This window comes from Akebia trifoliata, chromosome 14 (assembly GCF_017979445.1).
Source record: "Akebia trifoliata isolate Shusen 1 chromosome 14, ASM1797944v1, whole genome shotgun sequence".
Lineage (NCBI taxonomy): Eukaryota > Viridiplantae > Streptophyta > Magnoliopsida > Ranunculales > Lardizabalaceae > Akebia > Akebia trifoliata.
The window spans coordinates 4337880-4359699 of NC_141388.1; the positions used below are offsets into that span (position 1 = coordinate 4337880).

Below are 21820 nucleotides of genomic sequence, written 5' to 3' on the forward strand. Positions count from 1 at the left end.
TTCGAATCATAGGAGCTAGTAATCGACGATATGCTCATATTGGTGACGTTATTGTTGCTGTAATCAAAGAAGCAGTGCCCAATATGCCTCTTGAGAACCACGACCGGGACTGCCTCTGACTCCGACTCAATGGATTATGGGTCAACGGATGAAACCATTGCCTTGGACCCCGTGGGTGATGCCCCATGTAGTCCATGCCCCTGCTCCCTCCAATTTTTAGCCGACTCGATCCATAACTTGCTGGTGGCTCTCCCTCCGACCATGGCACTGAATCTGCAGAAACTAAGACAGAATTGGTTCTCCTTCTTATTCCCACTTTTTTTTTATCTTTCCTTTGTCTACTGCCCGTCCTTGACCTTCTTCCCGCACTCGTTAACACCGGAACACCCGCCATGAAGGTCTTGAAGAGCCGCTAAATAGTTCTCGTTTAGGAACCTTATAAATAAATGAGTCTTCTTAGGAGCGGGAATATGAGTATTGGCTATTGAGAGAACTCTTGCTCTACTGATCTCTAAGTAAACAAACTAGTCATTTATAGCTCCTGAAACGAAAGGTAGCTTGATTACCGACCGTTAGCAGTAGCAAGGGAGCGAGAGCGACCCATAAAGAAACTCCTTCTAGCGATAAGCAAGGTAGCGAGTAGCGGTAAGCGCTAGTTCTGTTCCGGTAGCCGTTCTTGGGCGGTTCAGAGAAAGATTCCCCTTTCGTACGCTAGTAACGGTTCCGTTAAGCAGCACAAGTACAGGCACTCGTCAGGTAGTCGCCTATCTATGTCTTTCAAGTTATTTAAAGCCGTTAAGTAGGAACTCCAAGCGAGTCGGAAACACGTTCAGCTCAGGCGGTTGAGAATCAAATCCTTCTCGCTCTGGTTACGGCAGTAGATTCAATTCAATCTATCTTTTCTTCTCTTGCTAGGCGCGATAGGTTGGTTAAGAATGAATTTGCCTAAACTAGGACCTCTGAATCTCCCCCCCTCCCCTCTATCCAGTTTCGGGAAGTCGCTTTCCGCTTTTAAGTCACATAGTCCACTACACTCGCTTATAAAGGGATCTTGTTGTAAGGTTATTTGCTGCTCTTTCATTGTTCTATTTAGTTCCTTCGGAACCTTGACACGTTGTTCAAGCTCAATTGGCTTTGAACTTTGTCCGGTTGTTTCCGTCTTTCAGTGCCGGTCCGGGTAAGCGGTAGATGATAGATTCCCTGTTGCATTCGGCTTTCCTTTCGGATAGGAGACAAATCCTTGTTTTTTTTCTCGTCCGGTCGTTGATGCCCTATATGAGAAGGGTCTCTCGAGGCCGTTCTTTCAAGTTGTAGCCTCCCACGTTGGGAGGCTCCACTTTCAGGACAGGAAAGGGCAATCTATTTATTTCCAGCCTAAAAACACCCTCGGGTCGTTTTTCAAGCACGAATAGAACGATCTAAGGGGGGTGTGCACCCTATAGAGATGGCCTTATCTCTTTGATGAATGTGGTATCGAGGTTCGGTTCATTTGGAAAAGAGGTCAGTCTTAGGGGAGACCATGCGAATGGTTGAATTGATGACTTCGCTTCGATCTCTTCGCCATTCGAAGTACTACGCCTGAAGGAGACTTCGATCATTCAACTTTAGCTTCTGAAGGAATCATGTCACTTGGAATTCCGGAAAGTGAATCTGATCTACGAGCACCCTGGCCTTGGTAGAACTTGTCTTTGATTGGGATTTCGATTGAAAAGATGTTAGGCCGGTTCCTCATGTGCCTAAGAAGCCGAGGCAATCTCGGCCAATTCAAGCAAGAGTGCCTACTCAATCTTTTTTATAGAAATAGCACTCGATCAAAGGGGAGCATAAGCAAGTTCATCATCATTAGCCAGAGAAGGATTTGAAGAGGCAAGCTCCTGCTTGGAAGCTGAAGTAGAGCAGAAAGCGACCACATAGAAAGAAGTCACTGCTTTTGACTCTCGAATAGATTGTCGTAATTGAGGACCTTGTTCAAATCCATCACGTTCACGTAAGTAATGACGTAATAAATAAGGTGCATCCCATAACCCAACCACGAGCAAGTTTGAATCCTGTCCCTGCCTAATCACTTGAGATGCTGGGGAAGCCGGCAGCTGTTCCCTAACTCACTCCTGCGAGTAATGTAACAGTATTTTAAGAGTGACTAATGATCAAATGATCAAAACACCCCTTTGTCTTCAATCTCTTGTGCTAAACACAAAGCCTTGACTTTTACCAAAAAAATCCCATATTTTCCACCTCAATTCATTAAAGGAAAGAAACTGAATTATGGGCAAAGGGGTGGAAAAAAAAATGTAAGTATAGTACACCATTCAAACCCTAAATCGAAAGACGCAAGAAACTAAAGAAATGTTTTAAAAATGTACATAAAAAAAGGCCTAAAATCTCTCAAAGCTTGCATTTAAAATACGTAGTTCCTTTGATTTATTCCTAAAAGTTCAGTATTTTTCTCAAGAAACCCATAATCTTCAACTTTGATTTATTTGGCAAATTTATGTAAAGAAAAATATAATTATCGGACAATCATCTTCTAACTGTTTTTAGCAACAGGTTGAAGAGAAGGGTGTTTAAGCCATTTTCAATTAGTCTCCCACAGAAGACTGTAGTCAAGAGGGTTTATCATCAATTCGAAAACATTGGGGGTATCCCAAATATTCATCAGAACATGGAGAGAGAAGTATGTCCAAATTACTACTTTTCTTTTGTTGTTATTTTATTTAATTTCGCGGCCATCAAGGAAGATGGGTTTGACTGTACACAACTCACAACTGTCTCTTACTTCAAGTTAAAGTTAAAGATGATTAATTGTTAGTTATAAGTTCTACTTTTTTTAATCCTAAATTTCTTTTCACGTGGTACCAGGATCATAGAAATCGGGTGCCACTGGGATGCCCTGGAAAGTGATCTACGGTTGAGATTGCTCCATCATTCAAGGATCGGGCTTGAAAGTGGATGGATCATGTGTACAGTGCCCCGAGAACATCATGTTAGCTGACCTACCCAGAGAGAAAATAAAAGCAGTACTAATAAAGGGGTTGGGCCATGGTTTTAAATCTCGTGCGAGACCAAGACTACTCGCCCGATATATCTTGGTATTGTCCATCAACAAGATGGATAGACAAGTAAAACGTATCGAACGAGATTTAAAATCATGATTCATTTTTCTCATTGTTGAATAAGATGACTCAAACGTATCGGAAAACTCATCTAAGATGACTTGGTCTCGTTCAGGCATCAAAACAAGTTTTAATACCATGGTTGGGGCACTCGACCCTCTTAAAAGAGAGGCTCGCTTTTAGAAAAGAGAGGGAGCCATGAAGTTTAGGGGAGTTCCTTCGCCCTCTTCTTCCCTTTTAGCTATCGATTGATATCATCTATCTCGTAATGAAACATGCAGGAGTACGCACACATTTTTGTAATTTAAATTAATTAACAGGGACTCACATATCTCATAACATTAAATATTTGATGTAATGTGGAGGCTTTTTGGAATTTAAATTTGAGTCGTGAGAAAGTGGGGCTAACACGTATGCAGTTGACGTGGCAAGTGCATAGAACGATTAATCTTTTTCTTCGGGTTACACAAGGAAAAAAGATCGAAGGTTTTGTGAACTTGCCACATCGACCACACATGTGTCAACATGTCATTTTATCATTAGTCTTTAAATTTTGGTGTCCACAATATTCTACTTCGGCTACTCTTGGCATGACAGTAAAGAAATTTATATACACTAGAAGGTGGCACATGTATCGTAAGGGCTTGTTTTTAATTTAAAATGTTGATTAAAGGATTTTTGATGATCACATAGTATAAAAGATATTTTTGTAATTATAAAACTAACCAACTTGATTATAGGACTGTAAATTGCAGTTTTCTTGATTTTGACAAAAATGATCAAATGAAAATGTAGTGGTATTTGTGAGATCCAAAATTTGATGTCGGCCCACTTCTACCCCACCTAGTTCTCTCATTATAAAAGTAAAGATGTGACATAGGACCTATTTGAAAAGCAATTTTCAGCTAAAGTGAAAACTAACCATTTAATGTAATCTTCCAGTTGGCTCTTGCCACTGTAATCACTCAACCTTGGGGAAGCAATTTGATGCTCATTGGACAGATGGTCCTTGATCTAATATCTTTGATATTTTCTAGTCAAGAAGCTAATGATTCCAGTGTAACAATCAATGGAGCAGCTCAGGGGATGAGCAAGAATCCATGCTTGTGCCGTCTGTTTAGCTTTCTCAGCAGCAAGTTAGATCATGAAGAGAGTCTCTTAGCTTTTCTCCCACTTTGCAGAACAAAACAATCTTACCTGTCAACATGGCTAATCTGATTCTATGTTTCACTTTGTTGGACTCTTACGAGGGAAGATTCCTGATATAAAAAAAAAAGGGAATCAGGGTACCAAGTTCTTCGGTCTGTTGCATTGCAAAGAATCCAATAGTCGTGCAGAACCCAACAAATGCCAGTCAGCTTGACCCACTGTCAGTGTCTGCCCCAAACATCGTTTACTCTGCTCTGCTGAAGCGGGAACACTGGTCCTTGTGTTTAGGCCTCACATGAGTATGTATTCATCTGTGGAACCACTTCAGGGCCCTGGGTTTTAATTGCAAACCATACCTTATCCTAAACAAGACCATATGCAAAATTATATTCATGTAACCAAGCGCACATAAATGATAATTCATTTCAGCATTCCCAGATTCTTTGGTGCTTAGAAACAATAAATGTGTTTCTTCCTCTGGTAGCACAAAAATTTTATAAGACCGACAAAAGTTGCAAGTTAATGAACATCCAAGGTGAAATTTGTGTAAAACTACAGAGCTATCTTGTTCCAATTATCAAACAGTTGTCACTTGATTCAAACAGTTTCCATTGTCAGGGAAGAATTGAACAATGAGAAATTCTTATAAATATAATCCATAAATTCCAAGAAAATACCAAATAAAAATGGTACAAGGCTATTAAATGATCTATTGAATGTTTTTACCTCCTGTGATGGATAGAAAAATATTTTGCTTGCTAAATTCCAGTGCCTGAATCCGAAGTGGTAAGAATTTAATTCCCAAATCCAGCGGTCATTACAAGCCTTGTTTATCGTACAAAGATACAAAATGAATGCTTCGTCATAGTTCTAAAGATCTCTCAAATAACAGTGGAAGCCACAATGACCATGGAAGGAGATTCAGACCTACAAAAAAGGATTTGAACACAATAAATGCTGGATTGCAAGCAAAATTGTTTTGCTTGTTCAGATCAATCGGGCAGGTGGATGAAAAATATTGGAAATTTTTATTAGAAAAAACACAAAAATAGCATACATCGTGTGTACATAACTACTGATGAAAATTTCACCATGAAAAGGGGCTGGCTCCCAACAAGAAAATCTCATTTTCCACGTCTCTAACCCATTGACACACTTGGTTGCAAGTTTTTATCGCCAAAGCCTGCAAATTCCATTTTCAACCAAAGTTAGAAGGGGAGATGTCTACATCTGCTAAAGAATATAAAATCATGGATAGCCAATATTAACATGCTTTCGTTTATGAAAATATAACAGAAGATGGACAATTCCAGTTTTACTAACAAGCCAAGCCAAGCCATCTTAATGATGGCCCACAAGCTGGGGAAGTATGTCAGACACAACTGAAGGTCCACTAAGCATCCTCAGAAGAGTGGTCCACCAAATGTGATCACATATGGTCCAAGTAATCAAGAAAAAATATTTACATCTGATATGTATATATATATGGTTCCTTGATATAACCATCAAATCATACTATGTATTCGTTTCGTTACTATAGATTATTTTTATTTAATATAATAATGCCTAGATAGCAATATTACATAGAGACATTTACTTTCCAGTCACATAAATCAGACCCAACATAACATGCTTTACCTAAAACTTTTATCACATTCAACTCTGCACCATCCACATTGAAATTCTTGTTCAGCAGATATTAGCTTCCCCTAAAATATTTTGAATTTCCATGCCAAGGATAATTTCAAGCGCAAGCAAGAACAAACCTTGTCTGCAAGTGGATCAAATGCTGCATAAAGTTCAAAATCCTGAGTGATCCAGCAGAGTAGCACTGCCAAATAACCACATTTGTATTAAACTGTCTAGTGAAACTTTACAGGCGACAGAAGATTTCAAAATGGAAAATTGAAAAGAAAACTTGAACATTTGTCTCCATTGTGACATAATTTTTACCTACTGAAAAGGCTGTATTGAACATGAAAAAGTAAAGTCACAATTTTGAGTTGTGATAACCCCAGTCTACACATTTTGTTTTTAAATTATTTCTTTATAGCTCGTGATATATTTAAGGAAAAGAGAAGAGGGTACAAAGAAGAAAAGGAATGGCTCAAAAAGAAAGGATGAAAAGGCTTTAATGCCAGTCATGCAAACAAATCAACATGCTTTGCCATTCCATCATCAGGGGTAACTTTTATGTATCAGGAAGATATGGCCATCATACCATAGTTTTCATCTCTTCTGAATTGTGTTTTATGTGGCCCAGTTGCTCTGTCATGCATGGAAGCATAAAGCTTTTGATAAGCCCTATATAATCTGCAACACAAGTATAACGTCATTCAATAAATAGAAGCAATATTTTCACAATGCAGGATCACAAGCCAATGTCGAATAAATTTACAACAAACACTATCACCTTTTTTGTTGGCTGGAACTGTTTATTGGTGATGAGAATTCTGAAGATACATACTGGTCCAGGTTAATACTTCGATACATGAAGTGCCAAAGTCCAGCAGGACCACCAATTCCAAGGTTTGCTTCAATAGATCTCTGGGTAGAATCAGTCGCAAATCTGTCCTGTCCCAAATGAGGAGATAAAGATGTGGAGCGAGGAGAAGGATCAATGGGTAGATCTTCAACATGCATACCACCTTCTAGTATGGACCTCTGAACTTCGCTAAGAACATTCGACTTCAGAAGGACCATTTCAATACGAATCCTATAAAAATAAGATTATATATACTAAGATACTGTGGAGAGGAAAACATAGAAGGAACTTATATGTGTACTGTAGGGTTTGAAAGTAGTGCCGTGAGTTGAGAACACAAGGGTTGCTTTCCAATCAAACTCATATTAGTTATTCTTGGCCAAGAACCTATATATGCAAGAAAAAACAGGACTAATAAACCTAAATCTCTATGGCCGGTACTTTAATTCAAAAAGATAAAATGGTATACCTGCAGTCTTTAAGATGATAGAAGGCATCCGAGTTAGTAGTAAGCAACATCAAGTATGTATCTACCTGATATAAGTCAGTAAAAAGATGTCATGTATTGCACCAAAGATCTAAACAATAGCCAATAAAACAGTTACAGATTCTTGTTAATTGAAGATCCAGGGATTTAATGGTCATGCAGGTTCCTCATGCAAAACCCTAGGTCGCTGGTAGCAGGATCCCCCACGGACACATTCAAAAATTGTATGACATAATCAGGGATTTATTTGTATGACATAATAAATCACACTCACATCAAGATAATGGACGTATGCATAGAGAAATGCCATAGGATTATATCTTGGTAAGCAAATTGGTGAGAATGATTCAGATGTCCTGCATAAAGGATAAAAAAAAAAAGAACATGGTGTAAGATTACAGTCCCATTAAGCTTCATTCGCCTCCCTAAATGAGATTCAGACAATTGCAACATACAGTGGATACATCACCAACCAAGCTTTGTTCAGTATCACAATGTTAAATTTCTTTCATGTTTTCAATATGAGATTTAAAGTGCATGAACTATAGCTTTTACCATATCAAGACCTTTAAAAATGTGTACAACAAAACAGAAGATATTACAAGAATCACCTTTAAAAATGTGTACAACTAAACAGAAGACATTACAAGAATCACCTATATATATATGCACCAACTTCTCAGATGCTTAGTTTAGCTATAGGTCGAAAAAGAATGTAACAGCTCGGCAGGATAGGTATCCATGGAAAACAATGAGGTTTTAAAAGGATTATACATGCCAACTGTCCATGAAAATCTCTACAAAACAAAGAGCACAACATTGCTAAACAAGCATGTTTTTATCGCAGTAACAAACTCACAGCATCCTGTTCATTATTGGAAGAAAAAACTTATATTGTAGAACATTTTTGAGAATGAGGACTTTGTGGTAAAATAGTTAACTTAGGTATAGTTACATTGTTGGTCTAAGGCAAGTATACAAGATGGACAATGTTCCCACCAAATCCTAGACACAGACAAGTCAGTACAGTTGATTTCACATACTAGAAGATATTCTTAAAGTAGCTTTGGCTCAAGTAAGACTTCAATACCAAACAAGTTGGTAAATGTTAAAAGTATAAAATCAATGTGATATAATAGCAGAAAGAAGAAATTTGATAAGAGATGAGATTTGCGCCCCTTATAGGGTGCCATCAAATGTCTGATATGCGTGACCATTTTTTTTTCTGAAGGTTAAAGTTGTCTTCCATCTATACACATCCAGGGCTCTAGAGTCTAGAGAATATTGATTCAACAGTTTTGCATTCAGACGGGAGGATTTGATTGGAGGGTAGGGATGTTGGGTTGATTTGTATTGTTGTGCACTCGAGGTCAGTGAGATTCTCTCAAACTGTTTCCCTTTCCTTCCTATGGTGAGCTTTCTTGCTTCCACTATTTAATATAGTTTGATTTTACCTTTACAAAATGAGTCCTATTTTGTGGCTTGATTGACTTAAAAGTGCTGAACAAAGCTACCTATCAGTAGAAAGTATTACAAGTTTCATTATTTTTTTTTCTTTTTGAAGTATAAGGGTCACTTAAGATGGAAAAAATAGAACAGTCCGAAAAAGGTCAGGAAGACCATCCTAGAAAGACTGCAAAGCACAAAACTGAAATAACGAACAAATACACCACCGACAAAATCACATCACTAAGCACAGAATCCCACCTAAAAATGAAATCTTTGAACCAGAACCCCTTAAATTCTTGAAAAATCGTATACCAATAAAATAGCAATCCCAAAATACTAATGATAACCTCACATTCAAATCCGCACATGTCAAGCAAATTAGAGATGAACTTATGATGTGATTTTGTCTAATACAAACAGTATAAAAGTGGATATTTCAGTATGCTTACCAATCAAAAAAAAAAAAAGGTACACTTCCCAATCATGTTGCAATTTTTTTCAAAATTTGCAAATGACTTTGACCAAGATAAGACAACAAATGAAATAGCAAAGCAGAACTCTTCTTGCCTGAAGGATTCTGAAGATAGGACGAAATTGGCAAGTAGCAGCATATCATCAGGATGAAGAGACGCCTTTTGTGCACCAACAAGACTAACAACCTGCAATCATAAATATTATTTGATAACATGTTCTACATAGAACTAAGCTTGAAAACTAGAAAACAATTAGGCCACTAAGACTGAGTATATCTTAAAGAAGATATCTTCAATTGGCCAATGGATTTCTTAAATGTGACAACTTAAGACAGAACTTAATCTTAATCAATACAAAAACAAAATCAGTGCATGTCTTTATTGATTAACGGCATTTAAGAACAGAGTTAAATGTAAAGTTGGGAGCAGGACCAAGGTAAGGTTCTGAGAAGACTGGTGGTGTGGGAATAGTCCTCTCAAGGACTCTTTTCCGGATCTTTTTGGGTTATCCCTAAAAAAGAATCTAGTTGTATCTGCATTCACGAGATTCGAAAATGGCACGCTTAAGTGGATTTTGGGTTTAGAAGAACTTTTAATGATTGGGAGGTGGATAGACTTGGAAGACTGATTCTTAAGGTGGAGAACAACTACACGCAGAATTCCTCAGAAGACAAGAGAGTGTGGGTTGGAACTCGGGATGGGAATTTCACAGTTAAATCCATGTATGACAGCATTGCTTCAAGCAGCACAGAGAGTTTCCCTCATGCATTTGTTTGGGGTGGTAAAATACCTCCCAAGATTTCGGTCTTCATCTGGATGGTGGCTTTAGGGAGATTGGCAACATAAGATCAGTTGATCAGAAGAGGTTTTATTTCACCAAACCAATGCTGTATGTGTAGAATCCAGGTGGAATAGGTGGACCACTTATTCATTCATTGCCGGGTGGCACATCACATGTGGTCACATTTTTTGTCTCTATTTGGGGTAGTGGGCTGCTTTCCTTGGTTAGTCAAGTCGGCATTGGAATCTTGGTTGACGTGGGGAACTCTATTTTCGGATTCAAAACGGATTCTTTGGTTCTTGACTCATTTTGCTATTTATTGGGGTATTTGGACAAAGCGTAATTAATGCATCTTTGAAGGGAAAGGTTATTCAACGGAAGGTTTAGTTTTGTCTATTTTGGAGCTCTTGTACTCTTGGAGTAAACTCCATAAGGAATTTTTAAGAGGATTTTCTTTGAAGATTTTATTGTGAGATGGGATAGGCTTTGTTCGTTAACGTAAGAGTTTCTCGTCTATTGCGTGTTGTTTGTCTTTTCTTCCTTGTTTTGTTTTTCTTGTTGCTTCTCTTTGTTTCTTGGGTTGGTCATCTCGACCCCCTCGTTCTCTTTATCAATAAATTTATCTTTATCTATCAAAAAAAAGAAAAAATGATGAAATGGCAGGCACAAAATTTGAAAAATTGATGATAGATGAAAACTTGCTAGAAATTGGCAATAAAGTAAAGAAAAATTAGTTCAATCTTTCTTTTTGAAAAAAGATCCTTTAGATTATGAGTTTGGAATAGTGTGTGTGTAGTGCATATTGGAATTGCTAGGTAAATTATTTGTACAGAACATTCTCATTATATGAAGAGCTATGTAGTAGGGCATAATGCTTATCAAAAGATGAAAAAAAATGTAGTAGGCATAATACATATTTCTTGTAAGGATTTTTAAGCTGTTCAATATTTTTTTAATTCAGATTCAATGATTAAATCCCAATTGAAATTGAATCCTACCACTTACCATTTTATGATCAAACAGCATTGCATACAAAGACTGCAGCCACAAGATAGTCATTCTAAATGGTGAAAACCAGGTGGGAATTTTTTTCAGTAACAACCAGCTAGGATTTTATGCTGAAGTAGAACATAATTTTTTTTATTAGTAATATGAGAACATCAAATCTTGTATTAATGCTTCCCAAATGGATTTCAGGCCTCTATCTTTTTCTTCTTTATAAGGTTAGTAGCTTCCCATGCATTATAAATGCAAATCCATCTATTTCATTACTGAAGTATAAAGACAAACCTTGTGCTTACACATCAATATTGCAAACAGGACACCTGAATCAGCAACATCTTGCAATATAGCACCTGCAGCCTGCCTTGTTGGGTAGGCAAGAGGGAGGCAAGTATATGCATGAAGAAATGTGGCAGGGTTCCTGAAAATAAGAAAGAAAAGATGGCAAATGAATCAACTGAGCTTCTATGAATGTGTAAACAAATCTTCCTACATTGGCATCATACATACGACCATCTCTTGACAATGAAACCAACAAAGTCCGCATATCAACTTAAATAGAATTGAGCATGTGCTTTTTTCATAGTGCACAAAATTTAAATAAAATGATAAAAACTAAAGTAATAGGGAATTTGTATAGCTTCGACTCAAGTGCAAATAAAACAAAATGGGGAAGATCATGAAGGTGCCAGCTTGAGAAGTTAGCACCACAGACCTGGGTTTGATACCCAACCCACACCCTCATCACTTGCCTATCAACAACAACAGAAAAAAGAAACAAGAGAGAGCAGGGCCACATTTCCTGATTTTAATCCACAACAACGATGATAAAGAAACAAGCACACCGCACACTATCTCACGGACATGCTATAAACCCAATTCAACTTTCCTAGAAATGCACATATTACTGGTTTCATCTATATAGAAGTGCACTCGTGCACAAATAGATGGAAAATATGTCAATATGATCCCCAAAAACCAAAATCTTTACCTTAATGGCGTTGGAGAGAAAACCACAAATTCACAAAGAAAAAGAAAGATCTCCTGGTATCAGAGCTATATAGAGACGATCCGGTAAAATATTGTTTTAACTTCAAAGTAGTAACAGCAAAAAGAGCAAAGAAACGAACCAACTGAAGGCATGAATCAGAGATGAGAAGACAACATCTGTTCCCCCAAGCAAAGGTGTCATATCGAACTTTGGATTCTTCTCAAAGCATCGGTTTACTGACTTTGTTAAGATAACTAGCAGCTGCATCCATATCATTATAAATATGTTAGGAAGTAATATTAGAAAACTGCAGTAAGTACGCCAATTCATATTATGAAAATATAGAAAAAAAAGGTGATTTAAACATGCCCCTCCAGATTTTGGTGAACATTTTAGATACAACCATGTTTCTCAAACTTACGATATAACACCCCTAACAGCAGTCTTCATGAAGAAATTAACAGAACATGACCTAAATGCCCTTATCTTCGACCTCCTGCCAAAACTCACCATCTTTCAACTCTAGGGCAAAATTTGTTTACCTCGCCTTTAACCCCAAGATTATATCTCCCTCAAACCTCAAGAAAAATAAAGAATTTTTGGGAAGGTGAAGACAATAAATTGAGAGGAAAAAATCAAGGGTTTTTGGCAAGAGGTTGAAGACGAGGTCAACCTGGTTAAAAAAGATTTACCCTAGAGTTTGAAGAGTTCGACTACAATGGGCTTATGGGAGAAAAATCAAGGACTTTTGGCTAGAGTTTGAAGACAAGCGCATTTAGGTCATTTTCTGTTAGTCTTTTACAGAAGATCGGGTCAAGGGGGTTATATCATCAGTTTGGAAACACAGGATGGTATCTCAAATATTGACCAAAATTGGGAGGAATGTGTCTAAATTACCCCTTCCACATCCCAGAAAAATAAAAATAAAAATAAGCCATCAATTGATGTCAATTTCATAAATAGTAATAGTAATAAAATAAAATCGGAGAACATGTCTTTACAGAAGATATCAATGGCAAAATAAGATTCATATCGCCAACCCGGTATTCAAGATGATGTTTAGATGAAGCACAAGTTATAAAATATAACAAGTAGGCAGTATCAAATGAAAAGTTTCCAGAAACAGAACCTTAGGTACAAAATATTAAATACCTGACCATAAATAAGTTCCAATTGTCCCCTTAATGCTTCCTGTGGCTCTTCAGTACAGCTTATGCAGACCAGATAAATAGGTCCCTTCACAAGAAAAACTACCTGAACATGAAACAACTTCAAGTCAACCAAGTATTTGTTGATAGGCAAGTCGACCGATTATGAAACCTATTGCCAATAATCTAGGCATCTCATGTCTGCTGAAGAAGGAAGTTACTTGATTCTGGAAATGATTCGAAAATTAATAGTGGACTGAGCTCTTACTCCGGAGCCTAAGGGAGTTCTAAGAGATGAAGATTTCGGTCTTGGTGAGCATTTTTTTTTTAACAAGTAAAAGGTTTCACTGTAGGATAAAGTCAGTACAATAGGAAGGAGGTTGAGGAGATCTTCCTAGAAAGAATGAATACCTTAATGGCACATAGAAGCTAAACCCAAAAAGACAAAACCCACGTCGTCAACATAAACAAACCCACTTCGTCAACAATCATGAAGTCCCTCCAAAAAAATTGGAACCTTCAAACAAAAATAACTAAATTCTTGATACGTCTTACATCAATAGAACAGTAAACCCAAATTAGTTGTGATCATCTTCCTTTATTTGTGTCCGTTGCCATCAAACACCCTCCTATTCCCCCCTTCCAAATGCCCCGGTAAATTGCAAATGAAATACTACCACACAAGATCCTCCTTCATGATCTGAATGTAATGAAAGTCCAACATTGAAGAAGTTTGACTAGTTTAGGGAACAGTCACTCGATGCCCTTATGATGGAAAAAAAATGCACTAAATGGGTCTCACAAGACTGCTTTATATAAGAAGCGGCAATTAACAAAGTGGATGTGTCCATGATTAAGATCTTATCTAGTGTTGCGGACCACATGAAAAAAATATACTTTTGACGGAATATTTGATCCCCAAATCAAGATGATGGGGAAATATGATTGACAAGAATTCAAAAATGACTGGCAAAAAGATTTAATGGAAAACAATCCAATACATGTCTTAGTCCAAACCCTTGCATCCTTGGTCAATGGAGATAGTGGGATGTCATAAATAGCTTTAATTGGGCCACCAACTAAGTCGACCTTCCAATCAATTGATTTTCCTCTTAAAGACAAATTCCCCCGATAGCCCTCCTTCATGCTACTCCAGAGAGTTCTAAATCGATAAATTCTAGTCAAAAAAAGGAAAAAAATCACTAAATTGATTTTAAGGGGCCTCTACAAGCCAGCAACCCTCCCAAAAGTGTAGTTTGTCTCCCTTTCCAACTCAAAAAACAATGTATTTTGTGACCTCACACAAAAAATTTTGAATACCCTTCCACAAACTACACCCATAAGTTGAAGTCACCGTATCACTTTCCATATGAACCCCCCCCCCCCCCCCGATCGATATCTAGACTAGATCACTTGTCTCCATAAATTAGTTTGTTCGAATCCAAACCTCAAAAGCCATTTTCCTAATAAAGCAATGTTCATATTATTAATGCTATGGAGTCCTAACCCTCCTCCCCTCATAATGACATTTATTGCCCATTCAATCATGTCTGTCCAAAGCCACATCATATGTTATTTATAAATCATTTTGGTGTGATCAAGTAATGTCAAAATGAAAGCCGACCTGATGTTTTCCAGCCCGCACAAATTTGACACGATCTCCCCTAAAAGAAATCAAAAGAGAAAAACCAACAGAAACCTCCTGAGCATATTAGATAAGAGAAGAGCATACTAAGAATGATCGAGAAAGATGGTTGAGGACATACCCATTCTCCACAAAGGAAATGATAGCTTGCAAGGTTGCTGAAAACCCCGCTAGTTTATGTTCATCTCCGTACCTAGAAGTAGACTAAAGATGTCATTCAAAAGATTAACAAAATCCATAGCATGTATCACGTTTATTATTGACGTACACATCTCATATTCTAACTTTTTGAGCAGCTGAGAATAACCTGGAATATATCGGTTTGCCAGAGTGACTCAACACAAAAAAGTGCTTTTTCCTTTTCCTCCAAGAAACAGAAGCCTCATCCTGCACATCATTTATAGATCAAATAATCAATGATGTTACTCAAATTTTTAGTGAAGCTAAGAGTTGAATCATGGCAGTGAGACAAGAATGACATTTCATACATGTGCTCACCAGCTTATAGATCAGGGCAGCTCAATTACCGACCTCTTGGAGAGGCATGACTCAAAAACTAAACCAATTCTGCTGGATGTTTTGGACCATTTTGCTATTTCTGTCCTATTCCTGAATGATGATGTTCCTCTCTTGGTCATGCCCACCAAGAGACCGGTGGTCCACAACTGAACAGTCAAGATCAACTAATTGTGGTAGCCCACCTATTATGAGGGTACGGTTCCCATTGAAACTAAAAGCCACTATAATTAATGTTTTTTAATAAACTGCCATGTATGTTTAGGAGGTATAATATTTGTTGATGGTGGACTAATGTTCTACACTTTCAAAAAGAACATACCCAAAGACAGCACAAAATGTGTCATAAATATATCCAAAAATAAATCAGACGCCTAGCTTCTCACCCACAATTAATTCTTTTATTTTATCAAGCTTTGCAGTGAAACAATTAAAGAATTATTAAGAATAGAAATGCTGTCTACAGAGGACTACAAATTTGGTGTTACAACCAACTTAACAAATCCGATTATTAACACCAAGGGAACAATCTAGCCCCTGAACCATAGAACAACATTTAAAGCACTGCCTTTAATATAAAAAAATTCACTTATAAAAAAAAAACTTATGGTCAAACTTGAAACCTACCGATAGAACAAAAGAAAATGGACTTAGTTATTAGTGATAATTTTGTACTACTTCTAGATTCTATAATAACCTACTCATCTTCATTGAAAAATAATCCAATAATTCCATTATTTCTTGAAACAATTGTTTGCCTAATAAAACTTCAATTAGTTCTCCGGTTGCTAAATTATCAAATCACAACCTTTTGTTGAAAGTTCTTGAAGTACATAAAAAACTGAAATTGTGTTGTTTCTCAAACTATTAAAAACAATTATGGTGTCGTTCTATTGTTCTCCAAGATAGCTTTTTTCCAAGAGCATAATATATGGTTCATGAGAGAGTTAAAATAGCAAAATTGGATTCATGTTTCACACTCAGCAATCAATACAAGGTGTAGGCGATGGTAATGATTCACGAATTAAGATAACAGATGACTGACCTCATCAATGTGCCGTTTCCCGGGGACCCACGAAGCCGAATCTGAGGTTGCATTAATCGAATCACCCTGATGAACTACACCTTCATTGAAATTTCCATCATCAATTTCTTGAATCTCAGACGTAGTCGATGATGCGCCACTACTGCCCCTCTCTCCAGCGTAGCCACTGCTACAAGGACTCGAAGGGACATCAAATTCAACCTCTGAATTGTCTCTCCGGATAACAACACCAGAAGACGAACTCTCTCTAACCTCATGAACGACTTCAAGTGCTGCCTCCACAGGTGTTGGATCGACAGAAAGCTCTTCTTCGATCTGGGGCTCATCACTTTGATCATAATCGGTGTTCATAGATCCATTTACGAAATCGTTAGAGGCTTCGTGATTTGGAGCAACTTCGACATCGAAAGCATTGTCAGATTCGTTCAGAGATAGAGATTTCATGTGATTTTCTTCGGAAGCATTGGGAGGGTTAGGGTTTTGCTCGGTTGATGAGCTCGAATCGGATTCCATGGGTTTTGGGATGAGACCTTATTTCACTGTTAGATTTGGGGGGGGAATTAGGGTTAGGGTTTGGGCAAAAGGGAGAGCTCGGAGTAGAAGGAAGAAAATAGATTGATTTGTGGTGACGCGTTGTCTCCTTCTTCTACCCGTCAGTCACTCTTTCTCTCCAACTGACCACCCAGAGATGGTACCGTACATTGACCAGTAGTTACTAGTTAGCTGAAGCTATATCGCACGTGTGAGTGTGTGTGGTACTATAGTTAAAAATTTGCAGTTTGATGCGTTGCTTTGCTTGGCCTCTAGTTAACAAGTGTTTTTCTTTTTAACAAACACTTTAGGGTGCGTTTGATTGCTTGAAAAATCAAAGGGAGAATCACTTCCCCAAATACATTAAGTATGTGTTTGGTAATACTTCTGAAGTCTGAATAAAGGTGGTCCATCTTTAAAATTCATATTTTAGAAACTTTATTTCTGTTTGTTGCATTTCAAATTTCAGATTTCAAAATCAAAATTCAGAAGTATTGAACCAGTGAAAAGGGCACATTGGATGAAATTTCTAAAATCTGATTTCTACTTTCTAGATTTCAAACTTCAAAAGTATTACCAAATATAGCCTAACTCGTTATCAAGAGAAATTATGATTATTAGACTCTTGAAATAAGGAAGAATTGAAATCTAATGTCAAAATATTTTGTACGAATTGCTTAAACAAGAATTCTAAAACAGAACAATAACTAGAACTTAAGAGTACCCATTACATTAGGTAAAACAAAATTAATGAAACATGTGAACCGATGATTTATTATTGTATCAAATAACAAAAAACCATGGTTGTTTGATTACATGTCCCATAAAATACTGCAAAACTAATGTTTATTTCATCACAGGATTTGGTTAATCCCATCTTAAAAATGCAACATATGCAGCACCTTAATCAAATCATAATATATCATTCAATTTTCCACTGTAATGCATTGTGTTCCACGGGGAAGCCATACATCTTATATTGAAAGTTGATGATAAAGATCGTCTAACACATGAGATATAGCGAGAGTACTAGCCAATTACACTAAGAAGTCCAAGTCACACCTCATGGAGGCACCTCGCTCGTAATCAAGTGAGGAAGTGATGACATGGTCGACAATTAAGTCAGGCACCTTCCTTGTTTTTTTTTCCAACATTGTGTACCTCAATGCCTAGCCATTAATCTGCTAGTGTGGCAATCCCATGCTTATAGGTATTTGCACGATTTTTTTTCGTACATCTTAGCCTTATGTACATGGACCTCTACTGCTACATGTTCCTGTTTCTATTGCCAAGCCAAATTTTACAAAGACCACCCCAATTCATGTGATACCATAGAAGAATTTAGCATATATACTCGTCATTTAATTCCCAAAACATTTTTTTCTAGTGAATTCGTCACTTTTATAATCAAAGAATTCGTTAAATAAAAAACCAATGATTTTGCCATGTCAATGATCTCGTTGGTAATTTATCAATGAATCCGTTTATTATAAAAGTGATGAATTTCCAAGAAAAATATGTTTTGGGAATTAAAATGAATAGGGTACAGAAGTTGGAATTTTGCTATAAGTTGCATACATTTTAGAAAATATTCGTGCTGGAGTGCTCTTGAAAAAATTGGTGGGGGCAATAGAGCTCTCTTTTTCAATTATATTTTTTAGAGAAATTCTATTGCCACACCAACTTTTGCTAACACCATCCCAATTCATATGTAAATGATCAAAGAAAGGTGAATCTTCATTTCGTGCATTGAATATGACAAAATTTCAAGTTCAATACACTGTTTATTTTAATTCCCAAAACATGCATTCTTCATTTTTATAACCTATGAATTCGTGAGTTCATCATTTTAAATATCTACGAATTCGTAGATACAACAACGAATTCATTAATTATAAAAGTGACGCATTCACTCAAAATGCATCTTTAGGGAATTAAAATGAGCACTGTACCGAAATCGGAATTTGAACGTAAGTTGTGCATATTTTGGGAACAATCCCATCAAAGAATTAGCACAAATCTTGGGGTGTCCTTAGAAACAGTTGGTGTGGCAATAGAAGCTCTCTTTTTAAATTGGATTTATTGGGTTGATTCTGCTCAACGCTTTTAAGAAGTCGGTTGCAAGCATGCCCTTTCTCTTAGGCCAAAGAAACGCTCTCTCTCTCTCTCTCCGTCTCAATCACACACAAATACACAATACTCACTCACACACACATTATCCCTTTAAAGGATAAACGAAGAGAAAATGACAAATAAAAGACTCCAGCGAAATTCCAATATCTGTTTAGAAGCTACTGCCATTGCTTCTCACAAGCAGGAATGGCTGCAGCTTCATCACTTACACTGAGCTGGGCTTCAACACTTCCCAAGTTGGTGCGTCTCCTTTTACATTTCTCTTCGTTAAGATTCACTCTCTTAACCACTAAGCTCTTCTCTATCTGATATTAATTTCCAGTTAAATGAGCAGAATTTGATCGTTGTACCTCGTTATGCTTCATGTCCAACATTTACCATAAATGCATACTCAAGAGAGACAGTCATTAATGAAGAAAGTAAGACACCCATCTATCTCTCCCTTCAAATTCACTTGTAAACTTGCATCATTCTTGATTTGTGTTAGAATATTAGTCATGGGTTTCTGTTAATTTTGAGAATTAGATATGGCTGATGCACCATTGGTTAGTGTTTTCACGAAGAAACTGGTATTTTTTTAAGATACCCAATTCAATCTCTTCAATTCTGATGTGGAATCCTTTAAAAATAAAAATAAAAACTGTTATATGTTGGGAATTTAGATGTGGGTTTCTACTAAATTTGGGGTTTATGCACTTTTGGAGGACAATTGATTAGTTTTGTCATCTAGAAGATAGTATTTTGTACAAGCGTGTATTGTGGTTTATCAATTATGGATTTTTTAATTGAGCTAGTTTTAATAGTTAATTCACGGTTTATAGGAAATAAGATGTAAGTTTTTATTTCTCTCATCTGATTTACTAGCTTTGGTCATTGGTGAATTCTAATACAGGTAGATAAGATGTGGGTTAGAAGCTAAGTATACTTACCACTGCAACTAAAGATTATCTTTGTAAACTCTCTTTAAGTTCTGTCCAATCTTATGGTTTTATAATGAGGAATTTCAGGTTGTTCTAAGAGAAGATCAATATTGCTGGGAGCAGGGGCGTTAGCCGCTAGTTTACTTCCTGCGAGTTTTGTTTTTGCTGAAGGTATCGTGGTTAATTGTTGTTTCTGCATGTAATATGTAAAGACTTAGCCTCTTTTTTTTCATTTCCATATAGATCTTATAAATTATGAACTTATTGTAAATTTTTTTCTCTTTTCTTTTTCAGAAGTACCTGAAAACTATCGAGCATTTGTTGATTCTGCGGATGGGTACTCGTATTATTACCCTTCTGATTGGAGGGTAGGCACAATTATTTGTTTTGACCTATCAAATTTTTTTTTTATTTGTTTTGAATTTTACAAGCAAAAATCCAATTTTGACCGTAACAGAAATTTTTTCCAACTTGAAGTAATTTCTATTTTCTCTTGCTTAGGACTTCGATTATAGGGGGCATGATTCAGCATTTAAGGATCGGTATCTGCAGTTGCAAAATGTTAGAGTGAGTTTTATACCAACCGATAAAAGTGACATTCATGAGTTGGGTCCGATGGAAGAGGTAAACAAAGTTGATCTTATTGCATCTTATGTTGCCTTTGATTGTCTTCTGTTCCCCAGCCAATATATGTTTCCTTTGTCAGGTTGTTTCCAATTTGGTGAGACGTGTATACTCCGCACCTTCTCAAAGGGCTACCATATTTGACATGCAGGAGGTTTGTTCTATACTATAAGCTGGATCACATTCAGGAAAAAATAAAAAATTTCAAACAATAAGAGCGTTGTTAGAGATAAACTATGAACAGATACCTCCATGACATGAGGGTGCTTTGCTTAATTTCATCTCACTTTAGTCACCATTCGTCAGATTGTCTGTTGTTCAATTAACATTTCTTTTATTGCTATCTATTTAATGCAGCGAAGTGTTGATGGAAAAAACTACTATACCTTTGAGTATGAACTAACATCTCCAAACTTCTCTCGCACTGCCTTTGCAACCATAGCGATTGGCAATGGTATGATACGAAACCATCTTAATATAACTTTAGGAATTAAAATATAGCATTTGGGGTTATAATATGGACTTTTGACCTAATGTAGAAACCACAAAAACTTGTGCCGGGTGTAATCCTTCCATGAAACATGCAAAGTCTGTGTTATCACCCTTGGATATTAGAATTTATAGCCATAGGGATTGTAATGTTGATGGTAATAAAACAAACATAAAGGAATTAGATGACGGTTCTTGTGACAGATTTCTGTAGTATGGAAACGGGCTTTCACGATTGGGATTTAAGTTAAGAATTTTCTTAGACATGGGTTCTCAAGATCTGGATTTTTATGATAATTGATGTAGTTGAGGGTGATGATGACAATAACTTGGTATTGGTTAAGGTCTGTTTCTGCACACAAATTCAGTGCGGGATACTGGCACCAGAACCTTCCCCAATGAATTGAAGAGGCAGTCTTGAAATATGCTTCATAAGGTGATTATTAGTTTTCGTGTTGCATTTTGAACAGGGAGACATTACAGGCTGATTGTTGGAGCAAATGAGAGACGGTGGAGAAGAGTCCGAGACAAACTTAAAGTAGTAGCCGACTCTTTCAAGATATTTGACATCTGAAATGGATAACGTGCGAAAGAGAATCTGAACCTGTGATTTCAAGTTCTTAGACATCATAGCGCCCAGTAATCTGGACAGTGTAATAAAAAATGATGGTGTTGATGATTATATCTTTTCTGACAACAACTATAAATGTCTTCTATACATATATAGATTTATCCACCAGTTCATGTTTTTTGCATCTAATGTGCCTTCTCATTTTGCAAAAACGCAACCATTATCTATCACATTAGCATTCTGGATAAGATGGTAAGCATTTGCAATG

At 36.9% G+C, this 21820-nt stretch overlaps 2 protein-coding genes across 5 annotated transcripts; one reads left to right on the top strand and one right to left on the bottom strand.

Annotated features, from left to right (window-relative positions):
* Nucleotides 1-4885: 4885 nt before the first annotated feature.
* LOC147385661 (SAND family protein) lies at nucleotides 4886-17062 on the bottom strand. 3 transcript variants are annotated; one of them, XM_086423936.1, is made up of 15 exons: nucleotides 16285-17060; nucleotides 15031-15110; nucleotides 14845-14916; nucleotides 14703-14742; nucleotides 13083-13184; nucleotides 12070-12191; nucleotides 11228-11360; nucleotides 9251-9342; nucleotides 7509-7590; nucleotides 7217-7281; nucleotides 6676-6978; nucleotides 6484-6575; nucleotides 6029-6093; nucleotides 5354-5445; nucleotides 4886-5189 (listed from the first exon to the last, which is right to left on the bottom strand). In XM_086423936.1, exons 1-15 carry the CDS (start codon nucleotides 16795-16797, stop codon nucleotides 5144-5146), a joined length of 1899 nt encoding a protein of 632 aa, XP_086280062.1. In that variant the 5' UTR covers nucleotides 16798-17060; the 3' UTR covers nucleotides 4886-5143. The 3 variants fall into 3 exon arrangements, with proteins under 3 accessions (XP_086280062.1, XP_086280063.1, XP_086280064.1); XM_086423937.1 differs by having other exon boundaries at nucleotides 5320-5445; XM_086423938.1 differs by lacking the exons at nucleotides 14703-14742; nucleotides 14845-14916; nucleotides 15031-15110 and having other exon boundaries at nucleotides 16285-17062.
* A 1951-nt stretch (nucleotides 17063-19013) lies between these two features.
* Nucleotides 19014-21736, top strand: PNSL1 (PsbP-like protein 2). Of its 2 annotated transcripts, none has more exons than XM_086422043.1 (8): nucleotides 19014-19188; nucleotides 19283-19367; nucleotides 19956-20039; nucleotides 20163-20236; nucleotides 20370-20492; nucleotides 20575-20646; nucleotides 20850-20946; nucleotides 21452-21736. In XM_086422043.1, the coding sequence occupies exons 1-8, from the start codon at nucleotides 19135-19137 to the stop codon at nucleotides 21553-21555; spliced, it is 693 nt and encodes a 230-aa protein (XP_086278169.1). In that variant the 5' UTR covers nucleotides 19014-19134; the 3' UTR covers nucleotides 21556-21736. The 2 variants fall into 2 exon arrangements, with proteins under 2 accessions (XP_086278169.1, XP_086278168.1); XM_086422042.1 differs by having other exon boundaries at nucleotides 19016-19188; nucleotides 19271-19367.
* Nucleotides 21737-21820: the final 84 nt, after the last annotated feature.